Source organism: Phocoena sinus, chromosome 7 (genome assembly GCF_008692025.1).
Source record: "Phocoena sinus isolate mPhoSin1 chromosome 7, mPhoSin1.pri, whole genome shotgun sequence".
In the NCBI taxonomy this organism is placed as follows: domain Eukaryota; kingdom Metazoa; phylum Chordata; class Mammalia; order Artiodactyla; family Phocoenidae; genus Phocoena; species Phocoena sinus.
Window position 1 is genome coordinate 109,719,178 of NC_045769.1, and position 16,140 is coordinate 109,735,317.

A 16,140-nucleotide genomic window follows, 5' to 3' on the forward strand; every position below is an offset into this window, starting at 1 on the left:
TTTTAAGTGTACATTTCAGTCTTGTTACGTATATCCACGTTGTTGTGCGACAGAGAACATTTCCATCTTGCACACTTGAAACTCTCTACTCATTAAACACTATTTTCCTTCCGTCCTCCAGCCCCTGACAACCACCTTTCTACTTTCTGTTTCTATGATTTTGACTACTCCAGATACTTTCCATGAGTGGAATCATACAGCATGCGTCCTTCTGTGACTGGCTTCTCTTGCTCAGCATAATGTCCTTGAGGTCCATCCACACTGTAGCACGTGACAGGATTTCCTTCTTTTTTAAGGCTGCATAATATTCCATGGTGTGTAGTATTCATTGTGCTATGTCATTTTATATAAGGCACTTGAGCATCCATGGATTTTGGTATCTGCAGGGGCTCCTGGAATCCATCCCCCAAGTACTTTTAGGCACGACTGCATATACTACATTTTTGTTTATTTGTTCATCTGCCAATGGACAATTGGGTTGCTTTTACTGCTTGGCTATTTTGAATAACGCTGCAATGAACATGGGAATGCAAATATGTCTTTGATATCCTGCTCTGAATTTCTTTGGATATTTACCCAGAAGTGGGATTGCTGGATCACATGGTAATTCTATTTTTAATTTATTGAGGAACCTTCATACTGTTTTCTCCAGTGGCTGCACCATTTTACATTCCCACCAACAGTGTACAAGGGTTCCAATTTCTCTACATCCTCAATAACACTTGTTGTTTTCTGTACTTTTTTATAACGGCCATCCTAACAGCTGTATTGTTCTCTTCCTGAGATCTTTGTAGGAGATATTTGGCCCTCGTATGTGATTTGAATTTGTCCTGAATTATCTCCTTATAAGTGAACTTGTCTTTTTGTCTGCCTACCCCTCAAAAAATTATTTCTTAATTTTTTAGTCCAATACCTTTATGTCCTGGAGTTGATTTTTCTTTGTCATTATTTCAAAGAAATAATGGTGTGTCTTCAATCCATAGATTCAAGGCTTCATTAATTTCTTGAAAGTTGTCTTGAATTTTATGTTTAAGTAATTTTTCTGTTTTTTTCCCCGATGTTCTTCTTTGTGCACTTCAATTGTTAGTGTTTTTGTCTGCCTTCCATATCTATCCTTTTTTTCCTAATCCTAATTTTGAAAATTTCCCTGTCACTTTGCTCAGTTTTCTCCTCCTGTCTTCTATGATCTTTACTACGATTTTAGTAAGTGCTTACGCCCCTGTTGTTGCTTCCAGTTTTGCTTTCATCTCTGGCCCATGTTTACTTCTTTACCTCCCTTTCTTTCTTGAGCTCTGCCAACTCACGTCCCATCCTTTTCAGTTGTCTCGGCGTCTAATTTCTGAGCTCTCGTGCCTCAGCTCCACACCTCAGTAAGTTTTTTTGGAATCATGGTGAGATACTTGGTCACAACCTTCCACTGCTCTGTGGCAGTTTGCTTTCCCCTGGTGAGTGTTATTCACCTGCTCATTTCCTCCTTTTGAATTTCAGTATATTTGCATGTGGATCTCTGCTTGTTCCTTTGGGATTCCTCCTCTTTGAGCAGGGTGAGCTTTCTTGGATTAGAAAGAGGTTCCTGTGGGTCAATGCCCTGTTGCAGGCCAGGCACAAACCTAGTGAGATTTTAGTCTTTGTCTTTCCCCAGCCAATGGGTTTGGGTGCTACAGGGCTATTCGCAGGGCAAAGACTCTCTTTTTGCACCTCACAGAGAGATACTTTCCTGCAAAAAGCTAGGCCAGGGAAGCTTCCCCTGCCACCTCCCATTAACTTCCTGGCAAGAGTGAGAAAGGGCTGGGAGCAGGGTAGGAGAGAGGGAAGAAGAAAAAGAAAAAGGAGGAGGAGGGGAAGGGGGAGAGAGCATGCCTCAGCCACTGTGGGATCTCTTGGTTGGAAGGGACACCCCCCGGGGAGGTAAGTCTTGAGCAGGAAGGGGAAGGTGGATCAAGCATCTGACAACCGACTCCTCTCTGCTCTCCAGGGTGACCACGTGTGGCTGAACTTCACCTCTGCTGACAAGACCAGCGTGCCCATCGGGGGCATCATCAAAGAGACAAAGCCTGGCAAGATCTTGGTTGAAGATGATGAATACAAAGTCAGTATGGCCTCGCTCTCCTGAGGGGCTCAGCCTTTTCAGCCCCATCCCCCCACTCCTCCTGGGCCCCGAGCCCCCTCCCTTCTCTGGTGCTGCCCCCAGCACCAGGGATTTGAGAGCCCAAGTCAGGGACCCATGTGGCAGGACAGACTACAGGGAAGTCCCCGTCCTGGTGAACGTTGTGTGTCTGTCTTGGGAACTGCTTCTATAGTGAAGAAGCAGGGAGTGTGTTGGCAGATGGAAATTAGGACAATTAGGGGAGCAGGAAAGCGTGAAGTGGGAAATGGGCTGTGACAGAGAGAGGGGGAGGGCAGGAAGATTGTTTGCAAAGTAAAGGAAGCTGAGCAGGAAGGACAGGAGGAGGGAGGGAAAGGTGAGAAGGATGCCTGGAGGGGAGGCCCTGGAATGTGAGAAGATGGAGGAAGCCCAGCTCACGCTGAGCAAAACAGCCCAGAAGAGAGAGTAGGAAGCTCAGGGTGACCTGCTAGGAAGCGAGCTCCGTCACCTGGGGGGCTGCGGAGCAGCAGGGGAGCGACAGTGGAGAAGGGCATGCAGAGTGAGGGGTCCAGCGGGTCATTTAAGTCCTCCTTGGGCAAGCCTCTTTGCTGAGGTGCTTCAAAGTAAAGCATGTGGAGACTTGGCCTCCAAGGAGAAAATTCTAGACTGTGACCTGTGAGCCCCACAGATTGGAAGCCAGTCAAATGTTAACAATAATACCTTCTATTTGCAAAATGATGTCATGCCATTTAAAGAACACTTTTACTTGCACACTTTTATTCCAACCATCTGTGAGGCTCCCCAGCTGCAAACGGCCCCTGATCCCAATCACTGACCCTCAGTGCACACTGACCCTCGGCCCTAGACGTGTGCTGACTCCAGCCTCGGACTGAGCCGATCCCTTGACCTTCACCACAGACCAAAGCTGGCCAGGTGCCGGCCACTAGATCGTCTGATCCATTGAGGACAAGGGGGACAGGTTGGCCCGGGACAACCCCCGCTCAGGAAAGCCTGTGCCCTTTGTTCCAGGAACACTGGATCCGAGCAGAGGACCTTGGCACCCTCAGCCCCATGCACCCCAACTCTGCTCAGGGCGTGGATGACATGATCCTCCTGGGGGACCTGAACGAGGCGGGCATGGTGCACAACCTCCTGATCCGCTACCGGCAGGACAAGATCTACGTGAGTCCCTCCTGGCCACATGGGGCCCCCTGGTGCGCTGGGGCCACACGTGCTGACTTGGCTGGGGAAGCAAACTATGCCCCGGGCACACCTGGCTCAGTCCCTACTCCCCACGCCCTCACAGTATGAGGATGCTCATCGATCTCTGCTCCCCAGTCTGAAAGAAGCAGGGGGATAAAGCCTTCGAGTGTACAGAAGGCTGACATGCAGCATGCCAGCTCAGTACCCGGCACATAGGAGGCACTCAGTTACTGCTGCCTCTTCGCTCCTCTGTGGCTGAGCAGAAGGCCTGCTCTGACGGCCGAGTGGACTGAAGGCGTGGGGCGTGGTCTTCTGCCTGGTTCCTTCCTAGGTATGTGGCAGAGACAGGGTCACCAGGCAGAAGACCTCTGCCCTCCTATGAAGTAAGTTGCGTGATGACCAGGAGGGCCGCGTAGGTAACTGCGGGTTCTTCTCCCAAAGCCTAGCGGTGGATGGGAGGGTCTCATCCCTGTTCTAATGCAGACCTCCCAGGGGAGGTGGTATTCCAACACTGACACCAGCCCTGCCGTGAGTGGGTGTGACCCGGGGAAGTCACCACCTGCCTGGGCTTCTCAGAGGGAGGTGGCTCATTGACCTCTGACCAGCCCTGATGCTGGGATGCTCAGAGGAGTGGGAGAGTGAGCAGGGGCCCCCGAATAGAGGGCTGGGCTGGGAGAGGAGAAGGAGGAGACCCTCGGGAAGGAGATGGGGATGGGGTACTCTGAGTCCACTTTGGATGAGTGAGCCTCAGCTGCTGGGACCTAAAACAACAATTATCCAAGTTGAACTGCAGCTTATCTTTTCCAAAGAGCTTATGCTTGCATTCTTTTATCTGGTGGTTGTCATAGCCCTGAGCCAGAGAGATTACCCTCTCCCTTCCTAAAATGAAAACGTAGACACGACTTCATGACAAGTCATGAGAACATGACTGTTGAGATGGCCATCCCCGTCCCAACCCAGAGGGGCAGGCAGGCCCAGTGGAGGCTCCAGATGAGTGGGAGGGTCCAGGAGGGGTCCATGAGGGCTACTGTGGTGGCCCAGCCTCACGGAGGCCCCTGTGAAAGGCAGGTGAAGACTTGCTTCATACATTCACTCCATTTTTTTTTTTTTTTGGCTGCGCTGGGTCTTCGTTGCTGCACGTGGGCTTTCTCTACCTGCAGCGAGCCGGGGCTACTCTTCATTGCAGTGCGCAGGCTTCTCATTGCGGTGGCTTCTCTTGTTGCAGAGCACGGGCTCTAGGCACACGGGCTTCAGGAGTTGCAGCACGCTGGGCTCAGTAGTTGTGGTACTCGGGCTTACTTGCTCCGTGGCATGTGGGATCTTCCCAGACCAGGGATCGAACCCGTGTCCCCTGCATTGGCAGGCAGATTCTTAACCACTGCTTTTTTTTTGCGGTACGCAGGCCTCTCACTGTTGTGGCCTCTCCCGTTGCGGAGCACAGGCTCCGGACGCGCAGGCTCAGCGGCCATGGCTCACGGGCCCAGCCGCTCCGCGGCATGTGGGATCCTCCCGGACCGGGGCACGAACCCGTGTCCCCTGCATCGGCAGGTGGACTCTCAACCACTGTGCCACCAGGGAAGCCCCATTCAGTCCATTTTTATCAAGCCTCTTCTGAATACCGGACAGAGCGCCAAACATGAAGCACGACCACCTCATTTAACGTCCCTGCGAATTCACCCCTGCCTGGGAGCTCTCTTTCCTGGTGAAGGATCTGAGCTGCTGAGGGTCTCGTCTCTCGGTCCAGAATCAGACCCCGCCTCCCCGCCACAGTCAGCCAGCCCTGGTGGCCCTCGGGGGGTGGCATCCAAGGCCAAGATCAGGGCCAGGCAGAGCTGATCCTCAGAGCAGGGGTCACTAACCACCTTCTCCCTTCCCCAGACGTACACAGGTTCCATCCTTGTGGCCGTGAACCCGTACCAGGTGCTGCCCCTCTACACCGTGGAGCAGGTGCAGCTGTACTACAAGCGCCACGTGGGCGAGCTGCCACCGCACATCTTTGCCATCGCGAACAACTGCTACTTCAACATGAAGCAGCACAAGATGGACCAGTGCTGCATTATCAGGTGAGGTCCTGGGCGGGCAGGTGGGCCAGACACTGCCTCTGAGCATCTCATAAAGGAGGGCGCATCTCCTCTCCCAAAACCTCTCCAGAGTAGTGTGTGACTTAGGGGCTCCCGTTCAACTGCAAACACCCCCCTTCATGGCCACGAGCTCCCCTGCATCTGGCCCCCGTGGCCCCTCCACCCTGAAAAGTCCTTCTGAGGCTGCCTTCCGTCAGAACCTGTTCTTCCACTGTATCATCAGGGCCTGGACCGCCCCAGCCTTCTGTGAATATTTCCTGAGACGAGGAAGGAAGGGTGGGGATGGGTTGGTTTACAAATGGGACCCAAGATAGGCACTTGGGGTGCAAGGATCCAACAGGTGAGGCCCCTCAAAAACCACCTCAGGGAGACTTCCCTGGCAGTCCAGTGGTTAGGACTTCGCCTTCCAATGCAGGGGGCATGGGTTCGATCCCTGGTTTGGAAGCTAAGATCCCACATGCCTCAGGGCCAAAAAACCAAAACATTACACAGAAGCAATATTGTAGAAAGTTCAATAAGGACTTTAAAAATGGTTCACATCAAAAAATCTTAAAAAAAAAAAACCTCAGGGCAAGTCTCAGGGAGGACAGATCTCAGGTACTTGGGCCCAGAAGGGATGTGTCCCTCTCCAGTCCAGGTGATGCTGCTGCTTCAGAGACTCGGGCCTGGCCTGGCTTCTCTGCCTTCTGCCCTCCCGGTACCCATGGAAGGGAGGCAGAGTGGGAAAGAAAGTGGGGAGAGGGAATTTGGCTCCAGCACACCTTGCTTAGTTCTCTAGTAGAGTCACCCATTCACTCAGTCACCCATTCGTTCATTCGTCCACTCATCCGTCCGTTCACCCATTCATTCACTCACTCATTCATTCGAGGTTTTGTGCTCCAATTCTGTCTCCTGTCCTGTCCTAACATGAGGAGACAGCAGCAAAGGAAAGGGACTAAAATCCCTGCCTTGTGGACCTTACATTCTAGAAGAGGAGACAGGCAACAAACAAGCAAATTGTTTCAGCGGGTAATAAGAACTTTGGAGGAAAACACTGCAGGGAAAGAGGAGAAAGAGCGATGGGGCCGCTGCTTTAGGTAAAAGGGCAGATCGGGCTGGCCTCTCTGAGGAGGGGACCTTGGAACAGAGACTGGAACGAAGTCCTACAGCTTAGGTTATCATGTTTCACGTTGTCAGCAACTCTCTGTAGTAGATACTCCTATTCCCGTTTCACTGCTGGGGAAACCTCCCACCGGGTGACATTCTTTCCTAGAGACACACAGCTGTTAAACAGGGAATTTCAACCCAGGGCTCTGGGAAAAGAAGACAGAGCGGTGTCTTGCCAGGAAGCCTCACCGCCAGGACGGCAGTGCCTGTAGCGAAGCACAGAGCACCCGGGTGGCTGTTTGCGTGAGTCAAACTGCCTCCCCGGGGCGCGAGAGAGGCACCTGAGCCCTCTTCCTTCGGAGTCATCTCTACCTGCAGGGGTGTTCTCCTGACTGGCTCCCCTGGCATAGCGATCAGGGATATTTGGATCAAAACTTTTTAAAAAAATTAATATTTTCAGAGGAAACCGTATTTGTCTGAGGTTTGCTTCAAAACAGTACAGGAAGGGAAACAAAACTGGTCAGGAGTTTCATTGCATACCCGTGACTCATTTATTTTGTGACTGGAAGTTTGTACCTCTTAATCTCTCTCACCTATGTCTTTCCTCCCCCACCCCTGACCCTCAGGCAATCATCTGCTTGTCCTCTGTATCTACAACTTTGTTGATGTTTTGTTCTGTTTGTTCATTTGTTGTGTTTTTCAGATTCCACCGGAAATCAAACAGTATTTGTCTTTCTCTGTCTGACTTATTTCACTTAGCATAATACCCTCTAGGTCCATTCATGTTGTAGCAAATGGCAAGATTTCATTCTTTTTTATGGCTGAGTAATATTCCATTGTATATATATCATTTAGTCCCTTTACGTTTAAAGTAATTGTTAATAGGTATGTCCTTATTGTCGTTTTGCTAATTGTCTTTGGGTTGTTTTGTAGTTCTTTTCGTTCCTTTCTTCTTCTTTTGTTCTCTTCCCTTGTGATTTGAGGACAATCTTTAGCGTTATGTTTGGATTCCTTTATTTTTCTCTGTGTGTATCTATTATAGATTTTTGGTCTGTGGTTTCTGTGAGGTTTATATATTGCTATGTAGATATGTCTGTCATATATCATACATATAATCATGTATATAATCATACGTATACATGATATATAATACATAATCATACATCTATACATACATATATATACATGATTATTTTAAGTTGCTGATCTCATAAGCTAAAATGTATTTTAGTAACACTGCATTTTTACTCCCCCCGCCCAGTTACTATTTTCCACATCATATTTTATATCCTTTTGTTTTGTATATCCCTTGACTACTTATTGTGGATTTAACTCCTTTTGTCTTTTAACCCTCCTACTAGCTTTGTATGTGGTTGACTTACTATCTTTACTGTATATTTACCTTTACCTATGAGCTTTTTTCCTGTCATAATTTTCATGTTTCTAGTAGTGGCCTTTTCTTTTTTGCTTAGAGAACTCCCTTTAACATTTCTTGTAAAGCTGGTTTGGTGGTGCAGAATTCCTTTAGCTTTTGCTTGTCTGTAAAGCTTTTGATCTCTCCATCAGATCTGAATGAGAGCCTTGCTGGGTAGACTCTTCTTGGTTGTATGTTTTCCCTTTCCTCACTTCAAATATATTGTACCACCTGCTCTGGCCTGAAGAGTTTCTGCTGGAAAGTCGGCTGATAGCCTATGGGAGTTCCCTTGTATGTTACTTGTTGCTTTGCCCTCGCTGCTTTTAGTATCTTCTCATCCTGTTATCATTTTAATGACAATGTGTCTTGATGTGGCCCTCACTGGTTGATCCTGCTTGGGTCTCTCAGTGCTTCTTGGACCTGGATGTGTGTTTCTTTTCCCAGATTAGGGAAATTTTCAGCTCTTATGCCTTCAAATATGTTTTCTGCCCCTTTCTCTCTTCCCCTTCTGGGACCCTTGTAATGTGAACCTTAATATGCTTGATGTTGTCCCAGATTAAACTGCCCTCATTTCTTTTCATTCTTTTTCCTGTTGAGCATCAGTGATTTCCACTACTCTGTCTTCCAGCTTCCTGATCCATGTCTCTGTATCATCTGATCTACTGCTGTTCCTTCTAGTGTATCTAGCTGATGGGTGGGGCCAGTTCCCGCCATGGCTAGCTGCAGGGTCTGGGGTGTCCCAAACCTGGCTTCGGTCTGTTGGTGAGGGGGGCTGGATCTCAGGGTGTCCTGGGGCTATTGCTGGCTCACTGTGGACAGAACTGGGTTCCCAAGGTGTCTCAGAGTTGGTGTCAACCTGCTGGTAGGCAGGGCCCGGGGATTTCCAAGGTTGGTGTTGGCCTGTTGGTGGGTGTGGGCTGGTCCCAGGGGTTCCTGAGGCTAGTGCCGGCTCACTGGTGGGTGAGGCTGGGTTCCAGGTCCTCTGGTGGACAGAGCCAGGTCCTAGGGCAGCTGTCTGGGGGGTCTTAAGGCAGCCTCCTGCTGGTGGGTGGGGCTGTGTCCCCACCTAGCAGTTGCTTGGCCTGAGATGTGCCAGCACTGGCAGCAACAGACTATTGACGTCTTGGCACTAAAGAGCTAGAGGGAGGATTCCACAATGGCACCCCCCAGCCCCAGTGTCCACTTGCTCAACGAGCTCCCCAAATGGCTGCCACCAGTGGCCGTGTCCCCAGGGGGAGCTGCAGTTGCCCCTTGCCTTCAGGAGACTCTCCAAGATCAGCAGGTCTGACCCAGCCTCCTTTCAAATCACTGCTTCTGCCCCAGGCAAGCCGTGTGAGGTTTTGTGTGCGCCCTTTAGGAGTGGAGTCTCTATCCCCCACAGCTCTCTGGCTCTTCTTAAAGTAGGTCCCATGGGCCTTCAAAGGCAAACATTGTGAGGGTTTGTCTTCCTGGTTCAGGAGCCCAGTGCGGGGCTCAGACCCCTCTCTCCTTGGGGAGAACCTCTATAATTGTAATTATTCTTCCACTCGCGGGTCACCTACCCGGGGGTATGGGTCTTGACTATACTGCATCTCTGCCCCTCCTACCATCTCATTGTGGTTCCTTCTTTGTTGTTGTTGGTTTAGTTGGTTTTTTTGTTTTTGCGTTGATATAATTGAACTGTGAACTAAATGTATTTTATTCTTTAAACATAATGCCATTTAACATTTAGTCCCAAGACAATTAAGCAAATATTTTTGTTTGTTTTGTTTTGTTGTTGTTGTTGTTTGGGGGTTTTTGTCTTTTTAATTTTATTAGAGTAGAGTTGATTTACAATGTTGTGTTAGTTTCAGGTGTACAGCAAAGTGATTTAGTTATACATTCTTTTTCAGATTCTTTTCTCATGTAGGTTATCACAGAATATTGAGTCCAGTTCCCTGTGCTGTGATCCCTTCTTTATGTATTTAGTTAAAGAATTTCTTTTCCTCTAATCGTCCAGTCTTTGTCATCAATAATTTCTCTGTAAATAGTTGTAATTTGGGGGGACTTCCCTGGTGGTCCAGTGGTAAAGAATCCACCTTACAATGCAGGGGACGTGGGTTCGATCCCCGGTCAGGGAACTAAGATCCCACATGCCGCGGAGCAACTAAGCCCGCACACCACAACTACTGAGCTCACGCGCCACAACTAGAGAGCCTGTGTGCCACAAACTACAGAGCCCACGTGCCCTGGAGCTCAAGCACCACAACTAGAGAGAGAAAATCTGCCCACCACAACTAGAGAGAAGCCCGTGAGCCACAAAGAAAGATCCCGCATGCCTCAGTGAAGATCCTGTGTGCTGTAGCTAAGACCCGACACAGCCAAAAATAAAATAAATAAATAAATAAAGAATGAATAAATCTTTTAAACAAATAAATAGTTGTAATTTGGGGGGGCTTATGGCAGGAGGCAAGCTCAGGGTGCTCAAGGTCCTTCTCTAGCACCATCTTGGCCACTGCACTGCCCTAAAATATGAAAAAAACTGGTTTTCATATTTTACCATTATGAAATTAATATATATTCACTATGAAAATGTTAGAAAATTTCAGAAAAATATTCTCAGCAAAAATATTGCTAGACATTTTTGGAAGAAAAAGCTTCCTCTACCCACTTGGTTAAAATTTGACTGAATACTGCCTACATTTACCGCTTCACTTAATTAGTAAGCATTGCTCGTGTGACCGCAGGCTCTGTGCAGACCTGGATTAAGTGGCTGTACAACGTTCTCTGACTGGATGGACTGTAACTAATTTCCCCCATTTTTGTTGCTTCCCACGTAATTTCAATGATAAATAAATAAATAACACTTCAATGAGCAGGAAGCTTTGTGGAGAAGGCTTCTTCTGATTTTAGGAGTCTTTCCTTAGACTAATGGCAGAATAATTCTGAAGCATTTTGATACCTAGGCCAGACTGCTTTCCCAAAAGGCTCGTGCAGTTCCCCCTCTGGCCAGCATGACCTCACCGCTCCCAGAGAGAACATTATTATCAGGGCATTGCATCACCTGGTCTTATTCATTCATGGAGTTACTGAACACTGTGTCAGTGACCCTGGAATGAACCACATACAACCATACCTGCATAGTCGAGCAGGAAAGATGAACACACTAATAAACTAACACAAAGTAGGCAGGGGACGTCAGGGAGAACGCAGTGGGATTTCTGCACAGGGAGAGAGCATCCTTGTTCAGACCGGCCCAGAAAGCGGGCATGTGATGGGTCTGCAGGAGAGCTGACAGGTGTTGAAAACTAGTTGTTCTACTGACTGACGTTCCTGCATGCCCTCTTTGCAGTGGCGAGTCTGGAGCAGGGAAAACAGAGACCACCAAGCTCATCCTGCAGTTCCTGGCCACCATCAACAGCCAGCGTTCGTGGATTGAACAGCAGATCCTGGAGGCCAACCCCATCCTGGAAGGTATGCAGTCACCCACGGGACCAGCCTCCTTTCCAGGACCTGTGGGCTGGCACCTTCCTGCCAGGGGGTGCCTGTGGGGAAGGGCAGGATAAGCCATCCTCTTTTAGTGACTTCTCAGGATTTAAAAAGGGCTCCAAGGGACTTCCCTGGCGGTCCGGTGGTTAGGACTCTGCGCTCGTACTGCAGGGGATGCGGGTTCGATCCCTGGTCAGGGAACTAAGATCCCACATGTCGCGCAATGCGGCCAAAAACTAACAAATAAAAAACAAAGGGCTCTAAGATGAAATCAATTTGCGAAATGCTGGGAACGGATTATTGATACAGGGAAGGATCCCAAATGCATTCTACTGATAAGACAGATCCTCTATTCTTTTCAATTATGTGTGCAGGTGAGGATGTGTGTGCAAAGGATCTCTCTTAATGCAGTCACATGATAAAACCTTGCAGAAACAGCTCTATGGCATGCACTTCGGATCGTGCTACAGCCCAAACGCCATCTGGTCTAAGCTCCTTGTCTGCGCTCTGACCCGTGCCAGCTCTTGCCACTCTCTCTGCGAGCTTGCCCTCTCTAACCCAGCCTCCACCCTACAGCCTGAGCAATCTTTCTAAAATGTAAATCCGCCTCCACACTCCCTCAGGAGGTTTCCTCCTTCCCCCGTCACCTGTGGGACTAATGCCAAACTTCTTAGCTTGGCATTCAAGGCTCTGCACTACTTGGCTCCACCTGCTAACAGTTCCATCCATCTTCCACTGCTTTCCTCCTGTATCCAATGGTCCAGCCGAATTTCCCTCCCTGGAAGCACACCCCATGCTTTCTGACCTCCGAACCTTTAGCTGCACTTTGCCTTCCTCTTAGCAAACCCCTGGCTGCCACCACTGTCCAGTGTAATCCTACCCATCCTTCGAGTCTGGGCTTGGCCACCTCCTCTGAGAAGCCTTCCCAGAGGACCCCGGTAAAAGTAAATTTTCTCTTCTCTGCTCCCGTCATGGGCATCATCCGTCGGCCCTCAGCCTTCGGAAATGCCAAGACGATCCGAAACGACAACTCAAGCCGCTTTGGGAAGTACATTGACATCTACTTCAACTCCAGTGGGGTGATTGAGGGGGCGTGCATCGAGCAATTTCTCCTGGAGAAATCCCGGGTCTGCCGGCAGGTAAGGCCTCCACCCGCTGCACTGGTCCTGGGGGAACCTCCTCCCACCCCAGGATGGGAGTCAGGGGATTGGGGAGGCTTCCAAGAGGGGTCCCTTCCATCACTCTCACCCCTCCTTTCCTCCACCCCAGACTCCCATAGGCCTTAGCTTGCTGTCATTGAACCCTGGTCCGAGATGGGCCAAGGACCCTTAGAATTGGATAATGATGGTCCTTCCCCAATATTCAAGGAAACGATTTATTCAAGGATTTTCTCTTTTGAATTTTCCATCTGTATAGTCGGCCTCTCTTCACCTCTACTATAATTAATTCTGAGGCCAGGCCAGTCCCCATCTGGGGGTGGATGTATCATCAGGTGTGCTGGGGCCCCTGGCAGGAGGACCTAGATGACACTGTTCAAAAGACCACCTGCAGGAAATGAGGTGGCATGTGGTCTGTGTCGTCAACGCGGGGCCTTGTACTCGCAGGGGCCCGGTCTCGGTTTGATGCTCTGTCGTTGCCATCTTGAAACTCTTAATAACTCCTTAGCAAGAAGCCCCATGCTTTCATTTCGCACTGCGCCCCACAAACCAAGTAGACAGTCCTGGGTAACAAGGAGCCCAAAGTGTGGCAGCCACATCGGCTGAGTTACCACGGCTTTGTTGGGGGTAAGGTGCTCTCTCATATGATGGCATAACCCCTAACACGTGTATGCATGAGTGCACATGTACCCCACACACACGATGTTTCAGATTGGGGATATGCCACCAAAGGGACTGGCGCTGTGTGTTAGGACAGACAGACACCTGGGCAAGCTGAAGAAGGAAGCTCACCTTTAGTGACCCCCACCTGGTGCCAGGTGTTTCCCCTGCATTATCTCATTAGACCTTCACAACAACCAGGAGAGACAGGTCTCTTTCTCCCCATTGTAGAGATGAAGAAACTGAGTCCAGGAACGTTAAGTAACTTACCAAGGGTCACAGAACTAGTAGAAGGTAGTCTCTCCAACTCCAAAGTCTGCCCTTTCCAGAAGCTTGTAATTCTTCGCACGGTGGTTGGTGAATTCAGAGAATTTGTTCCTCGAAGAGGTACCCCGGAATGGACAGGAGACTTCTAAAGCAGATCAGAGACAAGTCCTGTCCATGATAAGATTAAAAAATTTTGGCATATCTATACTGTGGAACGCTGGGTCAGTTAAAAGGCTGAGGAGGTGTGTCTGTGTCAGTGTAGACAGACGGCTAAGAGACCCGTTTAGATGAAAAAAAGAGGAAGCTGTAGAACAATAAGTATGTTCTTGCCTAAAAAATAAACTTTTTATAGATATACTCTAAGTAAATACATTAGTGATGTCTACAAAGGAACACAGACCATCAGACTGTTCTGAGGAGGTCAGTTGAGGAGTGGCAAGTTGGGGCAGAAAGTAACTCACCCTTTAACACTCTATACTTGGAATTGTTTGAATTTCACAACGGGGATGTGAAATAAAGTTTAAAAATAATGTTTAGGGCTTCCCTGGTGGCACAGTGGTTGAGAGTCCACCTGCCGACGCAGGGGACACGGGTTCGTGCCCCGGTCCGGGAAGATCCCACATGGCGCGGAGCGGCTGGGCCTGTGAGCCATGGCCGCTGAGCCTGCGCGTCCGGAGCCTGTGCTCCGCAACGGGAGAGGCCACAGCAGTGAGGCCCGCGTACCGCAAAAAAAAAAAAAATAATAATAATAATAATGTTTAAAAATGCAGCGGCCCAGCTAGGTAAACCTGTGGATGCCAGGTCCTGGAGGTCACAAGGTGAATAGGAAGGCTTCACCGTAGACTGTAAAGAGTCCGGGGTTCTGAGTCAGAGGGCCCGGGTCTGAATCTGGACTCACTGCCTCACCTGTGACTCCGGGCTGCAAGGAGCGGTCAGGATGCAGGGAAGCCCCGGGGAGTGACGAGTTCCAAGGTTAAGGTGGCCTTTCCGCGCAGAACAGTCAGGATGAGCTGGCCTTGGAGGAGGACAGCGACCAGGCATGGCCATCCCTCAGGTCAATGCCGGAGCGCTACCCGCTGAGGAAGAAGGAAGCTGGGACAGGGGTGGGGGCAGGAGACAGTCCTGAGGCCCCGCAGCCTCAGGCGAGATGCTTACAAGCTCCCCGGAACTCCCTCCCCACTAGGCCCCAGAGGAGCGGAACTACCACATCTTCTACTGCATGCTCATGGGCATGAGCGCAGAGGAGAAGGACCTGCTGTGCCTGGGCGCGCCCTCCGAGTACCACTACCTGACCATGGTGAGGCCCGCGCTGCGCCTTCCCTCCTCCCCCCTCCCCTTCCCACCCTGCCCCCGCCCCGCCCCTCCTCTCCCTTCCCCTTGCCCCCTCCCCTTCCTACCCCTTTCCTCCTCTCCCTGCCCCTCCTCTCCCTTCCCTTCCCCCCCTCCCCCTCCTCTCCCCTCCCCGCCTCTCCCCTCCCCTCCCCCCTCCCCTTCCTGCCCCTCCTCTCCCCTCCCCGCCTCTCCCCTCCTTGCCTCTCCCTTCCCCTCCCCCCTCCCCTTCCTGCCCCTTCCCTCCTCTCCCTGCCTCTCCTCTCCCTGCCTCTCCTCTCCCTCCCCACCTCTCCCTTCCCTTCCTCTCCCCACCCTGCCTCTCAATAACAATGAGGAAGACAGAAGAAGGGCCGGCTCAACGCTTGGTTTACAGCCTCATAAAAGCCCAAACTGTGGTCGGGCCCCTGGGCAGGGACTGAGGACTCCCCTTTTCCATTCTCCACTCCAGCCTTCCTGTGTTTGGCATCCCCTTTACGGCCATCAGAGGCTTACCCTTGTCCGTGTGCCTCCTTGTTTCCTACTGAACCCATGGTCCCGCCCCACAAGCCTCAACTTTCTTTGGTGCCTATGGACAGAAGGCTCTGAAACCCTCGTTTCATTCCACTCACCGTCCTCGTAGGTGCTGCTAGAACTTGAGCTCCAGGAGAGCAGGGGCCTTGCTCGCTGCGTCCCCATGCACAAACAGTGTAGCACAAGCAGCCATCAGGCTCACCTTGCTGCTGAGGGAATGAATGAAACCCACGTCTCGACCTTGTGTCCTGCCTAAGCCCTCTCTCCTGGGTCTCTGCCTGGAGACCTCCATCATCTCTTGCCTAGACCATGGTGCTAGCTTCCTCCTGGGTCCCCCCTCTCTCCAGACTTGACCCCAATCTATCATCCAGCCCGAGACCTCCCACAGAGCAAGTCTGACAGACCACGTCTCTCATTACAGCTCTTCAGGGGCTCCTTGTGTCTCCTTGGCAAGGTTTCCAAGTCCCTCCAGATCCCACCATCCACCAACCTCTCCCCCTCAACGGCGACGCCAGGCTCCTTGCAGTTTCCACCCGTGCCTCCCACCTCACTGCCCAGTTCTGGCCGTTTCTCCCCTGTGCTGCTGTGAAGCTCAGCCTGAGGGACCACTCAGATGCCTCCTCCAGGAAGCCTTTCCCCAGCTCCCAGGAGGCCGCCCCAGCCCCCTTTGGTCTCAGCGCCTGTAACAGCCTATGACCCCGCCATTCTCTTTGTGCCTCTCCTCCTGGATGCAACAGCACCCAGGGCAGGGCCTGGTCTCTCCATTTCTGAATTCCCAACAAATAGCCCAGAGGCTGGCACACAGTGAGCCTTGGAAAGTGTTTGTTAAAGGAATGAACCCGTGATGTTCCCGGCCCCCCCCCCCCACCACCAGAGGGTGAGGCAGGCGTTACCATG

The 16,140-nt window shown here is 50.7% G+C and overlaps 1 protein-coding gene across 2 annotated transcripts in view; it reads left to right on the forward strand.

Moving 5' to 3' along the window:
- MYO7B (myosin VIIB) overlaps window positions 1-16,140 on the forward strand; it is a 98,838-nt gene that overhangs the window by 24,604 nt on the left and 58,094 nt on the right. For both annotated transcript variants that reach the window (XM_032636484.1, XM_032636485.1), the window contains exons 3-8: window positions 1,976-2,089; window positions 3,116-3,268; window positions 5,168-5,352; window positions 11,181-11,302; window positions 12,314-12,456; window positions 14,585-14,698. In XM_032636484.1, coding sequence (XP_032492375.1) covers window positions 1,976-2,089; window positions 3,116-3,268; window positions 5,168-5,352; window positions 11,181-11,302; window positions 12,314-12,456; window positions 14,585-14,698 — 831 coding nt within the window. The remainder of the gene's footprint in view (window positions 1-1,975; window positions 2,090-3,115; window positions 3,269-5,167; window positions 5,353-11,180; window positions 11,303-12,313; window positions 12,457-14,584; window positions 14,699-16,140) is intronic.